Source organism: Mirounga angustirostris, unplaced genomic scaffold, assembly GCF_029215605.1.
Source record: "Mirounga angustirostris isolate CCGP_5_RB_7025 unplaced genomic scaffold, mMirAng1.0.hap1 SCAF_2, whole genome shotgun sequence".
NCBI lineage: Eukaryota > Metazoa > Chordata > Mammalia > Carnivora > Phocidae > Mirounga > Mirounga angustirostris.
The window spans coordinates 167,442,244-167,466,744 of record NW_026991710.1 but is presented as its reverse complement, the minus strand read 5'-3'; the positions used below and the strand labels follow the sequence as shown (position 1 = coordinate 167,466,744).

The window sequence follows — 24,501 nt, the reverse complement described above, 5'->3', positions numbered from 1 at the left end:
AATTAAAAAAAATGCGTACATGTATCATCAATTAAAAGGTAGATCTTTGACTTCTTTCAAAAATGAAAAGCCAGGGCGCCTGGGTGGTTCAGATGGTTAAGCGTCTGCCTGCGGCTCAGGTCATGATCCTAGGGTCCTGGGATCGAGTCCTGCATTGGGCTCCCTGCTAGGCTGGGAGCCTGCTTCTCCCTCTGCCTCTGCCTCTCTCTCTCTCTCTCTCTCTGACTTTCATGAATAAATAAATAAAACACTTTTAAAAAATGAAAAGCCATTAAATGAGAAGCCAGAGGCAACATGATTTATGGGAATGGAAGGATCATGGTTTTAAACATCTCAAAATAGAATGCTCTTTACAAGAGCAAGGATCATGCTTTATTTCTGAATGCCCAATGCCTAGCTCAGCATCTACTAACAGTAGGACTCAATAAATGTGTCTTGAATGAAAAAAAAAATCTTGTTATCCATTGTCCAAATACTATCTGCTCCCTTAAGCATTTCCTGACTCTCCCAAGCAGATTTCTCCTTCCCTTGAAAATCTCATGCCGTTAATTTTTATCTTTTAGACATATGTTATAGCCTGCCCTGTTTTTTTAGTTACTTACAGACTTTTTCTAGCATCTTTTTCTGGATTTCAAGCTTGAAAGCAGAGACCTTACTCATCTTTGTATTCTCAACTGTGCCAAACATTATGCCTTACACATTGGGTTCTTGATAAATATTTGATGAATTGATTCTAATTGAATCATTTGACCACATACTCCTGCAGTTTTTATTTTGCTGTTGCTGACTGCCAGCAGTAAGCAAGCTCCTCTTACTCCTTCTCCCACCACATTTCCTTATTGCAACATCTTTCAGAATGCCTTTTTCATACCTGCCCTGGAGGAGTAATAAGCTCAAGAAGAAGTCATTTGCCCATAGCAATTTTTCCTCCCTGGTCTATGTCATTCTAAAAAGCTTGATTCTGGGGGTGCCTGGCTAGCTCAGTCAGTGGAACATGTGACTCTTGATCTCAGGGTCCTGAGTTTGAGCCCCACAATGGGCATGGAGCCTACTCTAAAACAAAAGAGAAAAAATAACACCTGGTTCTGTGAAATACATGGTGGAGCTGGCTTCTTGGTAGCCCAGCAGCCCTTATTTAGCCGTGCCTCTTTGGATAAATTTCTTGATTTCTGACACTTGCAATCTGAGGAAAGGAGTATTGAGATCCTCTGAGGATGGAGGCCAACAAAGACCTCTTGGGTGCTGCCCCAGTGTCAGTTGGTGTCTGGCTTTGGAGTGATGAGGGCTGGGACCTGTCTCATTTTGGCACATCGCTGTTGCAGGAAGACGGCTGTCTGAACTCAGGTCCCAAGCACATGATGAAGGGCATGGTCTATCTGGTGGCGGCGGCAGACTGTATGCTATACTTTTACAAATCAGGTTCAGAGAAACTCACTGTAGCTGGTAGATGGAGGAATCTCTGTTGAAGTGTCATCTTGAAATGGCACGACTTTTTCCCCATCACTGCTCTTATTTATACAGTGTAGACCTTATGGCCTGCTGGTTAGCACATCCCTTAATGACTCCTTCGGTGGGTGCTGTCTTTTCTGGCACTTTGAGTCATTTGCACTTTCCCGTCCCAGCATTTAAGACTCAATCCTGTTTACTTTTCAAAACTTCAATCTTAAGCACAATGCAGTACTTATCTCCTCCCTGCTGCTGGGCTGGCAAGACTTTTGGCTCCCAGCTGCTTAGAGAGCAGGGGGAGGGGGTGTAGTCTGTTTCTGAGACCCTTCCTTCTTTTCTTTCTCCCTGAAGGGATTGGGGGCCTGGAAGGAGGGGTAAAGGAAGTGGGGATTTCCTTACCTTAGCAGCCCGGTGTCAATGTGGGGAGGTATTCCAAGCCTGTGGCCCCCTTCAAGGTGAGTAATAATTTTCAGGAGGGCAGCAGTTTCCCTTTGGGCTGTCCAGTGGAGCATACCCCACTTCTGGTTTCGATGTCCTATTATTCAGCTCTGTGGCTACCCTGGAGCCCCTGGTTCCTGCCTCTCCGCTAACCACACGTTCCTTCATGCACAACCACAGGAATCCCTGGGTTTCCTTCATATCCTCCGGAAGCCATATAGCACTAGAATAGATAGATGGGAGTTACCCACTGTCCTTTTAGACACTCTAGGCTACAGTCCCTTCAAGTCCAGCTGACACTGCCCAACCCAGTGAGCCTCCCACTCTCCCACTTTCAGAAATATCTGGTCCAAAAACAGTATACCAACAGTATCTGTTATGGGTTGAATTGTGCCCCTCCCCAAAGATATGTTGAATCCTAACCTCTAGCATCTCAGAATGCCACCATATTTGGAAATAGGGTCATTGCAGATGTAATTAGTTAAGATGAAGTCATACAGGAGTAGCGTGGACCCCTAATCTAATCTGACTGATGTCCTTACAAGAAGATGACCATGTGAAGACACACACACAGGGAGAGTGCCATTCAGTGACAGAGGAAGAGACTGAAGTGCTATAGCTACAAGCCAAGGAAGACTGAGGAATGCTGACAGACCACCAGAAGCTAGGCAGAGCCAAGGAATGATTGTCCCCTATAGGTTTCAGAGACAGCATGGCCCTGCCAACACCTTGATTTGGGGCTTCTAATCTCCAGAACTGTGAGACAACAAATATCTGCTGTTTTAAGCCACTCTGTGGTTCTTTGTTATGGCAGCCCTTGGAAATTAATAGAGTGTCTGCTCACAAGGGTTTCCAAATATAAAGGAATACCAAGCACCCTCTTTTGGTCTCTGTAGGTGGAGGGGAACCAAAATGCCATTGCACTCTGCTGCTAGGCTCCCAGAATGTTCTCTGCAGTTTCTCATCTCCTTGCAATCCAAAGGGTTCTATAGCTCAGCCATTATCTAGTAGGGGGGATGAGATGACAGTCTTTCCTTCTTTCAGACATCTCTAACTTTTATGAGTGCTTCTCTTGGAGTCCTCCTCACTCCTTTTTTGGGCACAGGCAGCCCCTTCATGATTACTACAGGATTCTGAAGTCCAGTGACCCTGCTTCTTGTCCTTGGACCCTTCTTATATGGACTAGGAGCTGGTTTTGGCTCCTCTCAGCCTGTCCTATGTGACCTGATTGGTAACCTTGAACATAGAATGTGAGGTCCTAACTGTAGTTTGCCTTTCTTGCCCTCATGTTAGGTCGTGGCTGTAATCCTTGAAAACTCGGAAGAGCCCCATTCAACATCTTGTTCCCTCATTTAGCGCAGACCCTTTGCTTTACCAAAGGAGTCCAAGTGGGCTAAGACATGAGACTGACTGCTTCTGGTTCTCTAGGGTGAGAGAGCAGATGCCTTTCTAAGAAGAAAGCGTATGAAGACAGAGATAAGTTCCCAAGATCTATGTTGCCTCAGAATGATGCTCGCCTCGGCAACCTCCAGGGAGGGCTGGGTCTTAGACCATCTCTGAGGGGAAATTGGAATCTCTCAATCAATATTTTTTTAGTGAGGAAATCCCACTACTGTGACTATCCAGGGCAGAACTGAAAGTAGAAAGGATCACAATCCAGGGTGAAGCCCAAGATGGGTGTGGAGATGGGGAGAGCCAAGCCTCAAGCCTTGCCTTGGTTCTAGTAGATGAGGAAAGGAAATGTCACTAGTGGAATCAGTTTTCCACCCGTGCCTTCCCCACATTCGTCTCTGAGGGGCTGCCTGCTTTTCACAGAGTGGGGCTAATGGTTTGCTGAACCCCAGATCTCTCTCTTGTCTGGGTTACCCTGAAGACCATGGAGACAGATACTGATGTCCTGTGGGGGGCCAGAGCAGGCCAAGTTGGCTACTCTGAGGCAATGGATGTGGGGTGGCCTTGTCCACATATCTGCCCCCCATTCCATGTCTGAGGAACCATCTGGAAAGAAGTCGGTTAAGCTAAGGTCTGGTTTTGCTTGGCTCTATGGTTTGCAAGGAACCACCTGGAGAACCACCTGGCTCATGCTGCCTCAGAACTAGAACCAGACAGCTGTAGTTGCCTGGAGGCTCTAGGAAGTGGCTCCCCACAGTGCTCCCTCAGGCATGTGGTCTCCCTGTGGTGGTGCGCTCCCTTCTCTCTGTGGGTCTCATTTCTGACTAGCTTCCCAACCTTCCCTTTTTGTCTACATCGCGTGTGAAGGAAGCTGGTCCAATAGGCTGAATTCTTTACTTCAGGCTGCCTCAAGGGTTGCCAGCTGGCCTGTGGGTGGGATGCCCTGGGGTCAGGTGTCCAACTCTGGTCCCATTATAGGCCAGGCCTGGACAAAGAGCAGCTTAGCTTCGCGGCCCCCCTCCCACCCCCCGAGAGGCAGGCAGACTGAGCTGACAGGCCAGAGTGGGCTTGGCAGTTCGTAGCTGACACATTTAGCTTAAGTGTTTATTTCACAACCATCTATCTGTCCCTCCCTAACTTCTCTTCCCCGTCTGAAGTCAGCCCTCTGATTAGGCTAAGGCTGTAATTTCTCTCAGTGTTAAGTTCCTCGGGGGACAGGAGAGGCAACAGAACAGTGGGTGCTGGTGGGAGAAGGGGTTGCTGAACGGGGTGAGAGAGGTCTACAGAAAGGGTGGTGAGGCCCAGGTGGTGACCAACCTAGCTCTTTTTGTCCTGCACAGAAGGGTGAGACCACAGGCTCTTTCAAGGTAACAAAATCCCAGGAATCTCCCTTCCACCATGCCTGTGGGATGAATAACTTAAGGCGGTCTCCCAGAAGTTCTGTGTGGAGGCCATCACTCCCATTTTCTCCTTGCCCCGGCTCTGGTGCCCCCAGCCCCTCATTCCACCTTCTGAAAAGAGGCAGCAGGAGGAAAAACCCAGCAGTGCTAAGTGTGATACCAAGCCTATGCGTAGACATGGAGACCCCAGGACATGGCAGTGTAGGCTGGGGAAGGGGGTTAAGGAGAGCTTGCTGGAAGGAGTCAGAGATGGGCCCTTCTCATCTGGGACTCGGAGTGGGGATAGGAGCAGTACCAGAAATCCCTGGAGGTTTAAAAAATTGTAACAGGTTTCCATCTCGTCTTCTCTTGAACGTGTGATGGTTCCGGGCAGGAGGATAGATGAATGTATTTTGAAAAACTTCTCTCCAGGGCATTCTGATTCTCTTCCCCGCTTCCCATGGATCTTTTTGAGAACCACTGTGCTATACCTGTCATCTCTAAACTTTTTCGATCAGGCATCCCATGGCTAAAAAATTTCAAGTAGTATCCTTGATGTTTGGATATTTATTTTAAAATCATACACATATACTCCTGTTATTAAATAGTCATCATAAAGACTTTCATCAACAGAAAGCAAACTTAAAATTAAGGGCGCCTGGGTGGCTCAGTTGGTTAAGCGACTGCCTTCAGCTCAGGTTATGATCCTGGAGTCCCGGGATCGAGTCCCATATCGGGCTCCCTGCTCAGTGGGGGGTCTGCTTCTCCCTCTGACTCTCTTCCCTCTCGTGCTCTCTGTCTCTCATTCTTTCTCTCAAATAAATAAATAAAATCTTTTAAAAAAAAAAACTTAAAATTAAATACCAACAGAACTTGTAATATTTTCTTACTGACCCCTAATTCACCCAGGGCCCCTCTCCAGGTGTGTGTACCCTTTTCGGAGACCTCTGCTCTCGGTTCATATTTGTACCTCCGTGCCTAGCTCAGGGCCTAGCATGCAGTAGGTGTTCAATAAATAATTTTGTGAAAAAGATGAATAGCCAATGGATGAGTTAGGGCTAGATCTTGAAGAATATGAATATTTGAAAATCTGTAAGTGAGAAGAGGGAGTGAGCTGAGAGCCTCCCTCATAGATTAACATTATGATTTATTGAGCTTTCTTAACAGAAACATTAAAATCAGACCTTACGGGAGGACTTTATGTTTGAGTAATGATTGATTGTTTAGTTAATTAAATTAAATGTATTTATTTATCCCTCATCTCCTAGTATAGTGGCCCCATATTCCCGCATTCTAGTTGTGTGAGCATCTCCTGGCTGGGTCAATCCACCTTGTGAGACAGGCTCTATCAGCAAGACAACCAAGGGCAACAGGGAAGCTACTCTGGGGGAAAGGATTCAGTGAGGAGTCTCCCGGGAGAAAGAAACCCCAAATCTCAGCTATTAGTTAATTAGGTGCCGAGTAAAACAGGCTTGAAGGACCGAGTGAAAAGGATTATTACAGGCTCTTAATGGTTGGGAATTGATTTATTAGCGTGGCAGCACATTTGCATGCAAGTCAGAAAGTTGGTAGTAACCCAGAGTGGGGTTTTGTAGGCAGAGGGATGGAGAGTTCAGGGCTACTGGGATGGCCTCTCTGAGGATTTCTTTGGACTTTAACCTGCTCACCCACTCCAAGAGACTTTGTTAGGGGGGCGCCAAGAGGGCGCCGAGACCATTCTCAAACCCTGCCTTCAGGAGTGCCACACACTTTACCAACAGAATGCCAAGACCACCCTTCTTCCTCCCTCGTTTTGTAGATAATAATTGCAACACGTATATGTTGCTTACTTACAGTTTCTGTGTTAGACTCTGTTCTCAAAATGCTTTACACATGTGTTGACTTACTTAATCCTTGCAACAACATAGGAGGATGGTGCCAAGAGTTTCCTTCTTTTAAAGTTGAGGCAACTGAGGCACACAGTGGTGAAGTAACTTGCCCAAGCTCGTTAGGGTTAGGGAAGCTTGTTAGTGGCTGGTAAGTGGCAGCTCTAGAAGTCAAACCTCAGCAATCTGACCTCAGTGACTTGCCCTCAACCACAGTGCCATCGATGAGGGAGTAGAACTTCCCCTGACTTAAAATGACTTAGTTTGTTTTGGGCTCAGTTCACGACTTTCCTCCCCCTCGGAACCCTGATACCCTAGGCTCCTGCTTCCTAATTTTCTAAATTAATCTGGTTCCAGATCCCTCATTCACACTAAAGTGTAAATGACTGAGAATCTGTTAAAGGACTACCCCTCTCCGGGAAACTTCTTAGCAGGATCCAGAATGTTGAACTGAAAGGATGAAGCTTTAATGGTGGAATCCGAAGCAACTTCTGGAACATTTGTTGTGGGTATTTGATTGCTTCCGGGTCTCACTCTGCAGACTGGAGGGCAGGCACATGCTTCCTCATTTGGGGGCACAGCTGCCCAGAGGCTGGAGCTGCACAGAGCCTCAGCCTCGCCCCCGCCCTGGCTGCAGGTTCGTATTCATGGTCTCCGCGGGAGCCCCTGGGAGCGCTGCAGAGCAGAGGAGCTGCCAGCCACCACCAACTTCATCGTTAGAAAACCTGGTATAAAGCTTATAGCCTATTTCACAGTTTTAAAAGTGTGTGTCTGATGTCAATCTTCTCAAACTACTCACCGTCATGGAGCATGTTGGCTTGGTCCTCGTGCCAACCGTGCAGCCGTCCTGGACACATGGGACTTGGAATGGCAGTCCCTGCAGCTGGGATCAAAGGCAGGGGTGGGGGTGTGCTAGCAACAGGAATGGCCTCTTGGAAGATGTGGGGAGAGAACAGAGACCCCACTGAGTGGACAAGAGAGGTCCAGGTCCTCATTAGGTGTCATTACACATGTGGTCTGTGAAGAGAAAGAGAAGAGCCTTTTGATGGAGTCCTGGGGAGCCCAGAGTTGCAGGCGGGGATCACAGAAACTTCTAAAGCTCCCCCTACAAGGGAAGCAGGCCCTGCCCTGGCTCCATGACTCGTGTGTGGCCTTTATGGGCCGTGACCAATGGCTCAAGGCCTGGGCTGGCAGCCGTCAGCCTTCATCCCAGGCAGGAATTCTAATTAAACTGGGACTCCTGGGTCTCACTTACAAAGAGCTCAGCACCAGATTCTGCCTTTCAGGCCCCACCCGCTGGTCACACTCTTGAATGCCACCTGCAGGGACACCCAGCTCAGGGATTCCTGGCTTGCCTTCACAATGGGCTGCAGAGGATGTGAGCCAGGTTGATCCTTGTGGCGGGCCCTGAGCTTTGATTCTAACAGAGCTTTAAAGAAAAACATCTGATGGCCTCTTGGATCATTCAGGTCCTTCTCTTGCCACTCTCCTTGCTATTTGTACCACTCTTTTGTATCTGTTATGTGCATCTCTTGTCTTCACAATAAATTGGGTTGGTTGAGGTATTCAGGGATCCAGGGAAATTCAGAGTGGTAGAATCCCCCCATTTGGGCTTCTCCAAGGAACCCATGGGTGGGGACTCATTTAGAGAGACCCAGCTGAGTACCAGGCAGACCATGAATTAACATTAGGTCCAGGCTCATGAGGGATGGATGCCAGAGAAGCTGGACCCGGAGCTGCATCCTGAGGGATTGGTAAGGATTTGTGGAGGCAGAAAGGAAGCCCAGGGCACAAGGAAATAGCTGCCTTGCACATTTTAAATAAAATGGGAGGTTTATCTGCACATTAGAAATCCTTGGTTCCCAAACTTATCTAGTACCGCTAATCCCTAAAGGGAACAGTCAGAGCAACCCTGCTCCCTTCCCATATTCAGCAATCAGATTGTCCTGTCCCTACCTGTTTCTGCCTTTCAGTGATGTCCATTTTAGTCTGGCTTCAGCAGCATAAAGTGAGAATGTGTGTGCGTGTGGCTGATGATGGCTGTGGTGGGGGGTGGGGAGGCAACATCCCCCTGGAACTTTGACTGAAGTTTTGTCAGCAAATATATCACTGTGGTCAGTTTGTCCCCTGGGACCTCCTGTCCTCTTCACAACGCCCCTCACCCTAACTGAGCCCAGGCCTGGGTCCCCTTTTCCATGCCCTCCCCCCAAGTCCCATTCCCTGGTGAACAAAATGCTGGTGAAAGAGGGTGGTAGGTCAAGGGATGAAAGAAGAGATCTAAAGGCTAGCTGGTGCTGCATTTGGGGAATAGAAACTCCCCAGCCTCTGTGGGTCTGCACAAGCTAAGGCCTGGGCTCTTGGCTGACTTTCCTGCTGGTCCAGAAGACACCCACACACCCAAACCGCGGGGAATGTGGCTTGCTGACCTTGGCAGGAAGGAGGGCTGACTCGGCCTTTTGTGTAACATAAATACTCAGCACAGCTGCCTATGACCTGCCCATTTCTTGTCAAATCCAAGAGGGAAAGACCTACTGGCCAAACCCTTTACCCCACTGCACCTCAGACCCCAAGAACTTGGGCTCTGCTCAAGTTAGTAAGCTGGAGCTTCCCCCCACCCCACAAAACTGGCTCCCCCCTACAAAACTGGAGGAAAAACCTGGGTGAGGAGGACAGTAAGAAAATGTGAGGAGCTGCCTGGTCTAATGGAAAAATAAAAGGTCTGCTGCTGGTAAATGTGCTTGGGAAGGCTCCTGTTGGGGAATCTCTGGGCCTTTCTGCCCTGGCTGTTGGGGGGCTGGGGGAGAGGGAGGAAAGAATGAAAGAATTTAATTTGGCAAAAGAGATTGTCTCTCCCAGTACTTTTCTCACCCATCCTCAGCACCAAAGTTGGACCCCTCATCACCCTCCCAACCCCATTCCTGGCATTGACCTGGATTCAGTCCTTCATTCATAATGCACCGTCACCCCCCTCCACCACCACCACCCTTGCTGCCACCACCTCCTTCCTCCTCTCTGCTTGTCTAGGTCCCATGAACCCTTCTAGACCTGACTGGAGTCCCATGACTTCCATGAAGCCTTCTCCCACTCCTTGATTCCTCACTTCTTGGAACCCTTGACATCCTGGAGTTAGTCCCACACATGCTGTTAGCACTTAATTTTTCTCTAATAGTTGCACGAAAATTAGCTCTGTCTTACCAGCTTGTTGTCATCACTTAGAGAGCACAACCCAGTTGCATCCTGGGATGGGCTCAGTAAGTACAGAATTGATGGACGGGTTCTTGGAAAGATGGCAAGTTCTTCCAACATATGGCCACTGTGGCCATTTTCCAGGGTCTACCAGACCACAGGGTAAATTGGAAGGAGGGTCTTTGGTCTTGAAATTTGGAGATGAGTCTCCAGCAGGAAGAACTGAGCTACTAGATGTATGTATACTTTTTGGTTGGAGCCCAGCTCCATTCCAGGGTGGCATTGGCAGCCCTTATGTGAGGGCTTGTCAGGAGGTGAGTGGGCAAGATGTTGCCTCAGCATTTTAGGGCCACAGTTTCCTTATCTGGATAAATGGTTTGAGTAGGTTATCTCCAACGTCCTACTGCTGTGAACTAAATTGTGTCTGCCCAAAATTCATGTTGAAACCCCAACCCCAATGTGACTCTTTGGAGATAGGGTTTTTGGGAGGTACACGAAACACTGTGGCATAATGGGACATTACTGAACTGGAAAAGGGGAGCCTCCTCTCTGCCATTAACCTCTCTAGGTCTCCATTGTCTCCTGTGAAAAGTATGGATACTAACACCCGTTCTGATAAAAGGCAGGGACTAACCAGATGATTGTTTGAGGGTCCTTCTTACTCAAAGATCCATTAATCTAAGTTATAAGGAGGGAGACTGTAGCCTATCACAGAGAAGAACACTTCTAACCCTAAGTGCCATTTAACAATGGAAAGGGTATCGTGTCAATGGTTGTGTTCAGTAGAAGCTGGGTGACATCCCATGGGGATACACTAGAGGCTAGATGACTTCCAAGGTCCCTTCCAGGACTAAGGGTCTCCTACAAGGCTATGACTCATGCCTCTTTATGCTCCTTGCCCTTTCTTCAGCTGCCAGCAGCCACTTGTAGTCAAATGTGACCCCATATTATGTCTGAGTAGAAAAACAGAACACAGCACAGAGCCAAGTCCAACTGTGAGGTTCTCCAGATTCTCAACCTGATAGTTGTTACCATTTGCCTCTTGAGTGAGGAGGTGGTTTGTGTCTCAGGGCCTGGGACTTCCAGTCACATAAACTTAAAAAGGGTCAGATATCCTGGCAAAGACACCTAGTGAGATGGTGGCTTTGGGGTAAGGATATATGATGGATATGGAGCAAACAGGTCCTGAATCAGATGCTTCTCAAGAGCACCAAGGGGTCCCCTGCCCCTCTTGGGTTCTTTCAGAAGTGCCTAAGCCTTTTTCATCTCTCCATTAACTGCCCACCTGTCTTCCTCTAGAGTCTCATCTGTGCTGTACTCTAATGGGCATCTTTATGGATCTACAAAATCCTAGCATTTTCCATCTGGAAGGATCCTTTGAGAATATGTAATTCAGTGTTTCCCCAAATGTCAGTCTTTCACACACCACTTTCACAGTTTCTGACAAATACATATGCCAACTGTTCTATTATTTACTCATAGCTTTATTTAAATTGGGACTTTAAAAACCTACACGTTTTTATATTACCAACATAAATGGAAAACCAGCCTTACTTGCATGCATTCAAGATAACCATAATTAGTATTAACCATTAAAATGAAAAAATGTTTCCCCTTGGGGCACCTGGGTGGCTCAGTCTGTTGTGTCAGACTCTTGATTTCAGCTCAGGTCATGATCTCAGGGTCATGAGATTGAGCCTTGCATCAGGTTCCACACTCAGTCAGGAGTCTGCTTGGGATTCTCTCTCTCCCTCTGCCCTTCCCCCCTCCCTCCCTTCCTCTCTCTCTCAAATAAATAACTTTAAAAAACCAGGTTTCTTTAAAAAAAATGTTTCCCCTTGTACCCGTGTAAAATTATCCCAAGTACCTTACCATGGTATACCCATATCATACTTTTACAAACACGGATCTACTGCAAACCTCTCTCTGAACATTCATTGTGAACATTCATATGGAAACTAAGGCCCAGAGAGGTTTAGGCACTTGTTCAAGTTCAGCAGGTGATGAGTGGCCTGCACTTTTGACTCTCAGAGACTCTTGGTTCATTCTATCTCATGCTTCTTTGGATGAAGCTGATGGGGGTTAAAGATATTTACCATCTGTATTAGTTTCCCAGGACAGTGGTAACAAAGTACCACAAACTGGGTGTCTTAAAACAATAGGAATTTTTTGATCTCACAGGTTCTGGAGGCCAGAATTCCAAAATCAAGGTGCTGAGGGGGCCATGTTCCTTCCGAACCCTCCACAGGGAGGATTCTTCCTGCCTCTTTCAAGTGTCTGGTAGCCCTAGATGTTCTTTGGCTTGTGGCACCATAATTCTAATCTCTACCTTTGTCTTTACCTGGTACTCTCCTTGTGTATTTATTTCCGTGTCTTTACGTGTCCATCTTGACATAAGTATAAGGGCCTACTCTACTCTAGTATGATCTCACCTTAACTAATTACATCTGCAATGACCCTATTCCAAATAAGTTCCCATTCTGAGGTACTGGGGGATTAGAACTTCAACATATCTTCTGGGGACAATACAATTTAACCCTTAACCCCATTCCAAAGGGACTTGAATTTCATTGGGGGCATTGAAAGACCCCCAGAGGGATGCCTGGGTGGCTCAGTTAGTTAAGTGGCTGCCTTCGGCTCAGGTCATAATCCCAGTGTCCTGGGATTAAGCCCTGCATTAAGGGAGTCTGCTTCTCCCTCCCCCTGCTCTTGTGCTCTCGATTGCCCGCTCTCTCTCTCTCCCTCTCAAATAAATAAATAAAATATTTTTTTTAAAGTAAAAAAAAGAAAGACCCCCAGATACACAAATAAAATTAAAATGATGGAATTACATACATTGATAAAATAATAACTTGCACTGGACATTGTGGTGTGCCAGTATAATCTCCTTTGTTTGATCCTTACTTAGCTCTCTGAAGTAACCAAGTGTGGTAGATTCTTATGGTAATGGTCCCCAATGAGTCATTCTTCCTGTATCTATGTCTTTGTGTAGCCCCTTTGACAATGATTCTGGGCTTGGCCTTATGACTTGCTTCAGCCAATGGAATATTAGTAAATGTGATGCAAACATAGGCTTCTTAAGTACTTATATATTGGGGTTTTGCCTACTCTTGTTGCTGGGAACTCTTCTACCATGATGTGAAGAAGCCAGGACCTGTCTATGGAGGATGGGACTTCATATCACAGAGACAGGTTGTCTCAGTTGAGGTCCTACACCAACCAGCCTCCAGCTGATCTGCCAGCTGATTGCAGCTACATGAGTGACCCCAGGGAGAATAGGAGAAGAACCACCAACTGAATCCAAACTGATGGCTGACTCACAGAATCATGAGCAAATAAAATGGTTGTTTTAAGCCACTAAGCTTCTGTGTGGTTTGTTACTCAATGATGTGTAATTGACACAGAAGATATTGCTTCTATTTTATAGATGAAGAAACTGACTCTCCAAGGATTTGATTGAATTGCTCATCATGACAAAGACTGGAAAGAAAGAGAAAGCCCCATCCTTCTTTGATGCAAGAACTTAGCAGTTGAACACAGTGCTATGGGCATTTCTGATCTTCGCTGATCAGTAATACATGACAGAGTTTGAGAAATTCTAGAAGAAAGGAATAAAGTATTCTAGGGGCTGAAGTCTGACCAATATAAAGAGACTACAGAGATGAGGCTCTTTTTGTCTAGAAAGTCAAACATGTGTGAGATAGGAGAAGTAAAGTCTGCAAAAACATGGTAGAGAGGTAGACAAAGACTAATCTGAAAATCTGAAAACTGGGGAGAAGGAGGACAGCCTCCAAAGCTTGAAAGAGGCAATTTTAGGACAAATGAAGGATAAGGCTTCTTTTCACAGTGAGCATTCAGTTAATAGGACTCGTTACTTTCAAGTGTGGTATAGGTTTAAAATGTAAATGGTCTTATTTACTTATTAATATATACAATCACATTTATTGAGAACATATTATATGGTAGGCACTGTGCTAGGAGATGGGGATTCAGAAATGAATAGTACACAGTCAGCTCACTCATATTCCAGCAGAGAGAGACATGTTGATTACTCAATCCACATATGCTGATTGAGCACTACGTGGGCCAGATCCTGTGCTAGTACAGTAGATAGATTGGTGAGCAAAACAGAAATCACTCCTGCTCTCCTTGAGCCCACAGTTTCTTAAAGAAGGCAGATGTTAGAGAAATAATTAAATTATAACACATGACTAATTAGTCACTAATGAACATGGTGTTGCAAGAGAGAAGTACAGGGAGCTTTAGGAATATACAAAAAGGAGTCATTATGTAGTCTAGGAAGTCATAAAAGATCTCCCTGAGGAATTTAGGTGTAAGCTGACAACAGGAGGCTGAACAGCAGTGAAGTTGGCAAAGAGGGGGGAGGGGGGAAGAACATTCATAGAGGGAACACTGTGTGACAAAGGGTGGAAGAGAGTTATTTGAGGAACTGAAAGATGTCTAGTATGGCTGTGTTGGAGGAAATAATAGGGGTAAGAATGGGCTAGAGTAGGTCCTTTTCTGCTGTGCTCTGCAGTGCCCAGAGGCTGAACACTAAAAACTGCATCACCTGGGCTTCATAGCCCCCTGACTTCCAGCTGGGTCTGGGCAACAGAAGCATGAGTAGGAGATCAGAGAACATAGGGGAGAGAAGGCATGATATTTATTCTACTCTCACCCTGCTTGGGTGCTGGGTTCTGGCAATTGCTATATCTTATAACAACAGTTCCTGTTGGGTGGCCCCACTTCTATGGCCCCAATTTTATTAGTTTTGGTAACACCCTTTGTTCACTCTGCCCATTAAAGCCTAGCAGTCACAATGACTTCCCACTTTTGCTAGTCCCAAGTGCCTTAATCTCCCTTTTTGTTCCTTTAACTTCTGTAAACAGTCTCTTTATTAAACTGTCTTTAAATTCCAGTTGAGGGTGCCTTCTGTTTTCTGCTCAGGAGACTCACTGTAAGTACTTTGGACTTAGTTCTACGGGCAATGAGAAGATGTTTCTGAGATTTCAGCAAAGGAGTGACATGATATTTGCTCTTTAAAGTATCTTGGGGTTTCTGCTTCTAGTAATGACAGAGTAAGATCTTACCAGACTGTCTCTCCTATAAAAATCAACTAAAAATCTGGACAAGTAGCAAAAACTGTAGCTACGTGAGGCAGCAGAGAATCAACAGAAGCAGACAGACTCTTCATGGAAGTATACTCTCAGAGGAAGGAAGTTTTTTTCCAAAGTAAGTTCTCATTTTTGTGGCTTTTCCCCTGTGGACAAGTGCAGTGAGGTGGCAGGGCGTTTGTGGAAAAACTGGAATCTCTCTGGGTTGGGAAACCAGGAAATTGAAGCCAGAGAAATTGTGGCTGCTGAAGAGAGTGGAGGAATCGCAGAAGGGAAAGAGCCGAAGAGGATCCCAAATTCTGACTACCCATATCTCTCAGTGGCCCCTCGTACCATACATTCACAGAACAGACTGATAGCAATTCAGTTAAAGAAAAAATATTTGAACAGACACAGGAACACAGGTACTGCTACCCAAGAAACAGTTAGTTGTTCTTATCAGAGGGAAAAAAACAAAAAACAAAAAACCACAATCAAGAATTTCCATAAACATTTACAATGACCAGGATACAACCCAAATTTATCTGACATACATAAAGCCATGAATTTGGAACACATTCTTGAGAGAAAAGAAAATCTGAAAATGACCCTGAGATGACCCAGATATTAGAACTAGCACACAAGGATTTAAAAATGGCAACTATAGGTGCCTTCTTAGCGCAGTGGGCAGTGCGTCAGTCTCATAAAAATGGCAACTATAACTATCCTCAATGAAGTAAAAGAAAATATGCCCATGATGAATGAAAACATAGGAAATCTCAGCAGAAAGAGAAAAATGATTTTTTAAAAAACCTAAGTGGTTAGAAAAAGGAAAAAAAATCTAAGTTGAAACTTTAGTATTGAAAAGTACAATATCAGAAATCAATGGACTTAATATCCAGTGAAGATGACAAAGGAAATAGTAAGTGGACTTGAAAATGGAGCAATAGAAATTATCCAAGGTGAAGAACAGAGAGCAAAAAAAAAAAAAAAAAGGGGCGCCTGGGTGGCTCAGTCATTGGGCATCTGCCTTCGGCTCAGGTCATGATCCCAGGGTCCTGGGATCGAGCCCCTCATCGGGCTCCCTGCTCAGCGGGAAGCCTGCTTCTCCCTCTCCCACTCCCCCTGCTTGTGTTCCCTCTCTTGCTGTCTCTCTCTCTGTCAAATAAATAAATAAAATCTTTTAAAAAATAAAAAAATTAAAAAAAATGCATCATAGTCAAACTGTGGAAAGTCAAAAATAAAGAGTAAATCTTGAAGGCAGCAAAAGAAAAACAGTACATTACATAAAGGGAACAACAATTCAATTTAGGTTACATTTCCCATTAAAAACCATGGAAGTTGGAAGAGTAGAATATCTTTAAAGTAGAGAAAGAAAAAAACTGTCAACCCAGAATTCACTACAGTGAAAATATCCTACAAGAATCAAGGTTAGCTTTCCACGTGACTGCTGCTGAGCAGCCATCATGGACACAAGCTGTGTGCAGCCCATCAAGCTGGCCAGGGTTACCAAGGTGATGGGTAGGACCAGCTTGCAGGGACAATGCACACATGTGTTTGGAGTTCATGGATGACGTGAAATGCTCCATCATCTGCAACGTGAAATGCACTATGTGTAAGGCCACATGCTCACCCTATTGGAGTAAGAGCAAGAGGCTTAGAGGCTGAGCTGAACTTGTGGCTGGGTTCTGCATGCCTGGTTGACCACTTGGCCCACAAGGATGATCTGTGATTATTGATAAAGCACTTATATTATTTTTTAAAAAAGGGTCAAGGTTAAATAAAGATATTTTCAAATGAAAGAGAATTCACCATAAGCAAACATGTACTACAAGAAATACTAAAGGAAGGAGCACCTGGGTAGCTCAGTAGGTTAAGCTACTGGCTCTTGGTTTCGGCTCAGGTTGTAATCTCAGGGTTGTGATTTTGGGGTTGTGAGATGGAGCCCTGTGTCAGGCTCCACAATCAGCATGGAGTCTGCTTGAGATTCTCTCCCCCTCTGCCTCTCCCCCCTGCACACACACTCCCTCTCTCAAATAAATAAATCTTAAAAAAAAAAAAATACTGGGGCGCCTGGGTGTCTCAGCCGGTTGAACAGCTGGCTTTTTGTTTCAGCTCAGGTCATGATCTCAGAGTCCTGGGATCAAACACCAGGTCTGGGCTCCACACTCAGCAGGGAGTCAGTCTGCTTGTGGATTCTCTCTCCCTCCCTCTGCCCCTCACCCCAGGTCACACACGTGAGTGTACTCTCTCTCTCAAATAAATAAATAAATCTTAAAAAAAAAGAAATATTAAAGGAAATCTCTTTCTACATATCAACTACAACATAAAGGATAAGATAGGGTGAAGGAATATGGATCAAGACAGTAATGAGATTTTTATTTTTTTTAAGATTTTATTTATTTATTTGAGAGAGAGAGAGAAAGAGAGCACGTGAGCAGGGGGAGGGGCAAAGGGAGAGGGAGAGGGAGATAATCCCAAGCAGACTCTGCACCAAGTCTGGAGCCCAACCCTACGACCCCAAGATCATGACCTGAGCTGAAACCGTGAATTGGTCGCCTAACTGATTGAGCCACCTAAGTGCCCCTTGCAAGGTTTTTATAATTTGTGTGAAATAGAGCCATGTTTACTTCAAGCATTTTGTAAAAAATTAGGGATGTGTATTGTAATTCTTAGGGCAACCAGTAAAAATAATGCAAAGAAGAAAAGCTAAAAAGCCAACGGGAAAATTAAACCTAAATCTTAAGAAAAAGTTGAAACAATAAAAAAATAGGAATGGAGGAACAGTAGAACAAAAGAAAACATAACAAAAACCAGAGGAAAAATATAAAAAACAAATCTAAATGGCAGCTCCAAATCCAACCATACCAATAATTACATTAAATACTAATGGATTAAAATACTTCATTTAAAAGATAGAGATTGTCTTATTGAAGAAAGCAAGATCCAACTATATGTTGTCTACAAGAGACACAATATAAAGACACAGACATATTGAAAGTAAATAGATGAAAAAAATACAATGTGAACACTAAGTATAGGAAAGCTGAAGTGGCTATATTAATATCAGAAAAAGGAGACTTCAAGACAAAGAGTATTACTAGAGCCAAAGGGAAACATTTCACAATGATAAAAAGGGTCATTTCACCATGACTTTACTTGCAAATATGTATATGCCTAATAACAAAGCTTCAAAATATATGAAACAAATTGATGGAATTAAAGAGACAATTCCACAATCATTCGTGATTTTATCATCTCTCCCCAGCAATTGATAAAATGAGACCAAAAAAAAAAATCAACAAAAAACTGATTTTGAACAACAGTGTCAATCACTTTGGCTGAATTGTTATTTATAGACTATGATACCTGAATGATGACAAAACACACATTTTTTTTTTCAAGGGCACATGGTGTGTTTACCAGGATAGATCATAAGCTGGGCCATAAAGCAAGTCTTAAATTTAAAAAGATTGACATCATAGCTTTTTGGCTTTTGGCTGGGAGGAGGTGAGGGTGCAACTGTCTTCGGTTCTCCCAAATCTGGGTTCATCTAACACCAGCCGCCTCCACCATGCCACCTAAGTTCAACCCCAACCAGATCAAAATCATATACCTGAGGTGCACTCATAGGGAAGTGAGTGCCATGTCTACCCTGGCCCCCAACATCAGCCCCCTGGGTCTATCTCCAAAAAAGGTTGGTGATGACATTGGAAGGGTCTGAGGTTTACAGTGAAACTGACCATTCAGAACAGAGAGCCCAGACTGAAGTGGTACCTTCTGCCTCTGCCCTGATTAACAAAGCCCTCAAGGAACCATCAAGAGACAGAAGGAAGCAGAAAAACATTAAGCACAGTGGAAATGTCACTTTTGATGAGATTGTCAACATTGTCAGATGTGGCGCTGATCTTTAGCCAGAGAACTCTCTGGAAGCTTTAAAGACATTCTGAGGACTGCCCCGTCTATGGGCTGCAATGTTAATGGGTGCTGCCCTCATGACCTCACAGATGACATCAATAGTGGTGCAGTGGCATGCCCAGCTAGTTCAGAACTACAAAGGAGAATCTTTCAATAAAGGATCATTTAACAACCAAAAAAAAAAAAAAATTGACATCATAGAGAATATTTCTCTGATTATGGTGGAATTAAATTAGAAATCAGTAAGATACTTAGGAAAACTCCATATATTTGGCAATTGGGTACCACACCTCTAAATAATCCATCAATTAAAGAAGAAGTCATAGCGGAGATTAGAAGATATTTTGAATTAAATGATAATGAAAATATAACACATCAAAATTTGTGGGATGCTGCTAAAGCAGTGCTGATTGTAGGACTGCAACAGGGGATATACAAGATGAACCTAGAACATCTTGTGAAAGAGAGTAAGGAAATGCTCAAAAATCAAAAGGATAGGGGCATGTTGAAGGGATACAGGAGCAACCTAAAAAAGCTCCATGACCACAGTTGGGACAATTTGAGTTACAAAACCAATAATGCAGTATTGGATTGTAGTCCAAAATATGAAATAAATATCCATGAATCTATATTGATATCAATCAATGACTGAATAAACAAAATGTGAGAGAAGAGACAAGTCTTCAGGACAGAAGAATTCCAGATAAATTATGTGAATGCTTCTTGAGTATGAGCTGTGGAATAAAGTATGGAAAGGGATTGGGGGAGAGGAGGATGGGAAGTAACTTTACAGTGGAAAAATGTGACAAACACAACTCCAGACAACTGATCAAGATTAACATTGTCATTGATAAGCCATGCTGATACATACTCTTTATATGATATGATGAGAATGGCACTTCACCTTCACGGTCTTTCTCCTCAAAACCCATAACACCAGTCTAACCTGAGAGAGACAAACTGAGAGACAGTCTACAAGATACCTTACTGGTATTCCTCAAACAGTCAAGGTCATCAATAACAAAGAATCTGAGAAACGGTCACAGTCAAGAGGGCACTAAAGAGACCTGATGACTAAATATAATGGAATATCTGGATAGGATTCTGGAAAATGAAAAGGACATTAGGGAAAAACTTATGAAATCCAAAAAAGGTATTGATTCAGTTAATAGTAATATATTAATGTTGATATCTTAGTTGTGACATGTACCATAGCAATGTGAAATGTCAACAATAGGGGAAACAGGGTGAAGGGTATATGGAAACTCTGTCCTATATTCACCACTTTTCTGTAAATCTAAAAATATTCTAAAATTAAAAATTTATTTAAAAAATTATGGGATGGACCTAGAGCAGTGCATAGAGGGAAATGTATAGGTTTAATGCTTATATCAGAAAAAAAAAACTCTAAAATCAATTACCTAAGTTTATCACTTTAGATGTTAGAAAATGAGAAATTAAACCCACTGTAAATAGAAAGAAGGAAATAATAAAGACCAGAACTCAGTGAAATAGAAAATGAACAAACAATGAAGAAAATAAAAATTAAAAAGCTGGTTCTTTGAAATGGTCAATAAAATTTGTAGGGCTCTCATCAGACAGATCAAGACAAAAAGAGACAAGGCAAAAATTAACAATATGAGGAATGAAAGAGAAAACATTACTGTAGATCCTACAGTCATGAAAAGAATAATAAAGGTATATTGTGGCCAACTTTGAGCTGGTAAATGTGACTACCTATATGAAATGGACACATTCCTTGAAGGACCAAAATTGCCAAAAGTGATTTAGAAAGAAGTAGAAAACTTTAATAGACCTATATAAAATACAGAAATTGAATTCATAGTTAAAACGTTATCCACAAAGATAACTTCAGGTCCAGATGGCTTCACTGGTGAATTCTATTAAACATTTAAGGAAAAAAAAATCACACTAACCTCACAAAAATTCTTTAAGAAAATAGAGGAGGAGGTAACACTTCCCAACTTATTTTATGAGGCTGGTATAACCCTGATTCCAAAACCAGATAAAGACATTACAAAAAAAAGAACTATAGACCAATATCCCTCATGAATAGAGACATAAAAATCCTTCATAAAATATTAGCAAATAGAAACCAGTGACATATAAAAAAGGTAATACATCATGACCAAGTGGGATTTATTCCAGGAATGTAAGACTGGCTTAACATTTCAAAATCAATCAATGTAATTCAACAAATTAACAGAATAAAGGAGGAAAACAATATGATCATTTCAACAGATGCAGAAAAGCTTTTGTCAAATTAGACACCCTTCCATAAAAACAAAAAAAAACCAAAAACAAACAAACAAAACACTCAGCAAATTCGGAATAGGAGGGAACTTTCTCATAAGGGGATCTTCTAAAACCTACATTTTACTCTAAGGTGAAAGGCCCAGTGATTTCTCCCTTAGATTAGGAACAAGGCAAAGATACCTTCTCCCACCACTTGTATTCAGCATTGTACCGGAGGTTTTAGCCAGTGTAAAACGTCAAGGAAAAAAATAAATGCGTATATATTGGACAGGAAGAAGTAAAACTGTCCTTATTTGCAGATAACATAATTGCATATGAGGAAAATCCCAAAGATTCTAAAAAGAGCTGCTAGAATTAATAAACTTAAAAATATCTCAGGATATAAGGTCAATATAGAGAAATTAATCTTTTTTTTTTTTTTTTTTAAGAAGGCTCCACACCCAGCGTGGAACCCAGTGCAGTGGCCCAAACTCATGACCCTGAGATCAAGACCCGAGCTGAAATCAAGAGTCGAATGATTAACCGACTGAGCCACCCAGGTGCCCCTAATCTTATTTTTATATATTAGCAATGAACATTTAGAAAATAATTTTTTTAAGTCTCCATACTTAGGAATAGATTTAATAAAAGATGTGTAAGATCTGTATGCCGAAAACTAGAAAACATTGCAAAGGAAGACTTAATTAAATGAATTCCATGTTAATGGATTACATGTTAATGCATTGGAATAGTCAGTATAATTAAGATTGTAATTCTCCCCAAACTGACCTATAGATTCAATGCAATCTTAATGAAAATCCTAGAAGGTATTTTTGAAGAAATTGACATGCTGATCTAAAATTTATATAAAGACAAAATCCATAGAATAGCCAAAATAATTTTGAAAAAGAAGGATAAAGTTGGATCACCTACATTACCTGATTTTAAAACTTGTCATAACTTATAGTGATCAAGATGTATGGTATTGAAATAAATATAGACAGATCAATGGAACAGACTAGAGAGTCAGAAATAGACCCACACTTATATAGTCAACTGATTTAAAAAAAAATATAGACTAAGGGCGCCTGGGTGGCGCAGTTGGTTAAGTGTCCAACTCTTGGCTTTGGCTCAGGTCATGATCTTGGGGTCCTGGGATCAGCCCCATGGTGCACTCCCTGCACTCAGCACAGGGTCTGCTTGGGATTCTCTCTCCCTTTCCCTCTGCCCCTCCTGCTCAGGCTCTCTCTCTCTCTGAAAAATAAATCTTAAAAAAAATAAAAATAAAAATAGACTATTTTTTCTTTTTAATTGACTATTTTTTAGAGCAGTTTTAGGTTCACAGCAAAAGTGAGTGGATAGAAAAAAAAAGTTCCCATACACATCCTACTCTGACACATACACAACCTGACCTACTATCAACATCCCACACGAGAGAGGTACATTTGTTATAACTGATGAACCTATATTGATCTCATCATTGTCATCCAAAGCCCTTAGTTTACATTAGGTTTCACTCTTGGTGTTGTACATTCTATAGGTTTTGACAAATGTGTGGCCGATATCCAACACTAAGTATCATGAAGAATAGTTCCACTGCTTAAGGATCATCAACTGACTTTTGACAAAGGTGGCAAGGCAAGACACTTGGAAAAAATAGTCCTTTCAATATATGGTGCTGGGATCACCAAATATCTGTATTTAAAAAATTAAGCCTTGTTCCTTACCTTTAACCATGCAGAAATATTAACTCAAAATGAATCACAGGGCTAAACATGAAATGACAACTAGAAGAAAATATAAAAGAAGATCTTCGTTGCATTAGGTTAAATAAATATTTCACAAAGATCCAGAAAGCATGCATCAGTTGATAAAATTCGCTTCACTAAAATTAAAACATTTTGGGGCACCTGGCTGGCTCAGTTGGTAGAGCATCTTGATCTTGGGGTTGTGAGTTCGAGCACCCACATTGGGTGTAGAGATTACTTAAAAATAAAATCTTTTAAAAAATGAAATTAAAACCTTTGGCCTTTCAAAAGACACAAGTAAGAAAACAAAAAGCAGGTCACTGACTGAGAAAAAATACTTCCAAAGCATACTTATGAATAGGATTTGTATTCCGAATATACAGAATATATTTGTACTCAGAATATACAGAGAACTCTTATAACTCAATCAGAAGACAAGCAACCAGTAAAAAATGGGCAATTTGAACACATCCTTTTCAAAAGAAGATATAAGAACGTCCAGCAAATATATGAAAAGATGTGTCACTAGTTATGATGTAACTTCATAGTAAGCTCCAACAAGATACTCCTGCACACCAACTAAAATAGGTCAGGTTAAAAACACCAATAAAATGAAGTGGTGGTGGGGATGTGGAGCAACCAGAACTCTTCCACATTGTCAGAGGGAATGCAAAATCGTACAGCCACTTCAGAAGACATTTTGGCAGTGTCTTATGAAATTAAACACTCACCATATGAACTGGCAATCCCACTCCCAGATACTTACCCAAGAGAAGAGAACACATATGTCCACACAAAGACTTGTACCTGAAGGCTCACAGAAGCTCTATTCAAAAATAATTAAAACTGGGGAAGAAATCAAATGTCCATCTACTGGTGAGTGGGTAAGCAGATTGTGGAATACCCATGTGCTACTCAGCACCAGAAAGGATGAAACATGAATCCATGCAACATGGACAGATCTCAGAAACATGACGGTAAGTGAAATAAGTCAAAACAAAAGACTATGTGCTGCCTCGTTCCATTTATATGGAATTTTAGAAAAGGTGAAACTGTAGTGACAGAAAACAGATTGTGGTTTCCTGGGGTGAGTGTCGGGGGGGGGGGGAGGGTATCAACGGTGGTGGTTGCAGGAGAGTTTTTATGGTGCTGGAAAAATCTATGTCTTGAGAGTGGTCGTGTTTACAGGACTATGTCCGGTTACTCAATTTTCATCAAACTTTACACTTAAAATGGGTGAATTTCATTGTATACAATTATGCTTGGTTGCAGTGTGTTGAAAACATTGAAAGGAGCAAGAGTGGGTGCCGGGAGGCCAGTTGGGAGGCTGAGGTGTCTCCTCATCCCCCACCTTTCAAACAGTGCCCCTTTCCAATTGCTTTGCAGCTGGAGAGTCTGACAGAGCAGACGTGGGGGACCTGGTTATTTTCCAGCTCGCTATGATATGAAGGATCAAATCACCACCACGGCTCTGGCCACTATCTCCATCTCTGGCTGGTTCCCAAGGATGTTATTGGGTTAACTGAGATCTTGTCTACAAAGCAATCCCACTTCCATGGAGACCAATATCCACTAAAGCCCAAGAAGGTTACAGGGTTCATCCACTGCAACTTGATTTCTCTCAGCCTCTGTTTTTTTGTCTGCAAAGGGAAGGGCTTAACTACATGGCCTCCAAAGACCCCGTGAGCCCTAACAGCTTGTGATTTAAAGTACAATGCAGACTTGATTTGAGTTTTTATTTATAGTCTTCATATGGATGCTCCTCAGCAGGAATGCCCTG

At 42.9% G+C, this 24,501-nt stretch overlaps 1 protein-coding gene and 1 pseudogene across 1 annotated transcript; both read left to right on the top strand.

The window, feature by feature from the left end:
• Window positions 1-16,265: 16,265 nt before the first annotated feature.
• Window positions 16,266-17,512, top strand: RPS28 (ribosomal protein S28). The gene is given in 4 exon segments (XM_064584045.1): window positions 16,266-16,354; window positions 16,356-16,414; window positions 16,417-16,462; window positions 17,476-17,512. Coding segments are annotated over 4 exon segments (231 nt in total).
• An 861-nt stretch (window positions 17,513-18,373) lies between these two features.
• On the top strand, window positions 18,374-18,874 carry LOC135363553 (large ribosomal subunit protein uL11-like; annotated as a pseudogene).
• The last annotated feature ends 5,627 nt before the right edge of the window (window positions 18,875-24,501 follow it).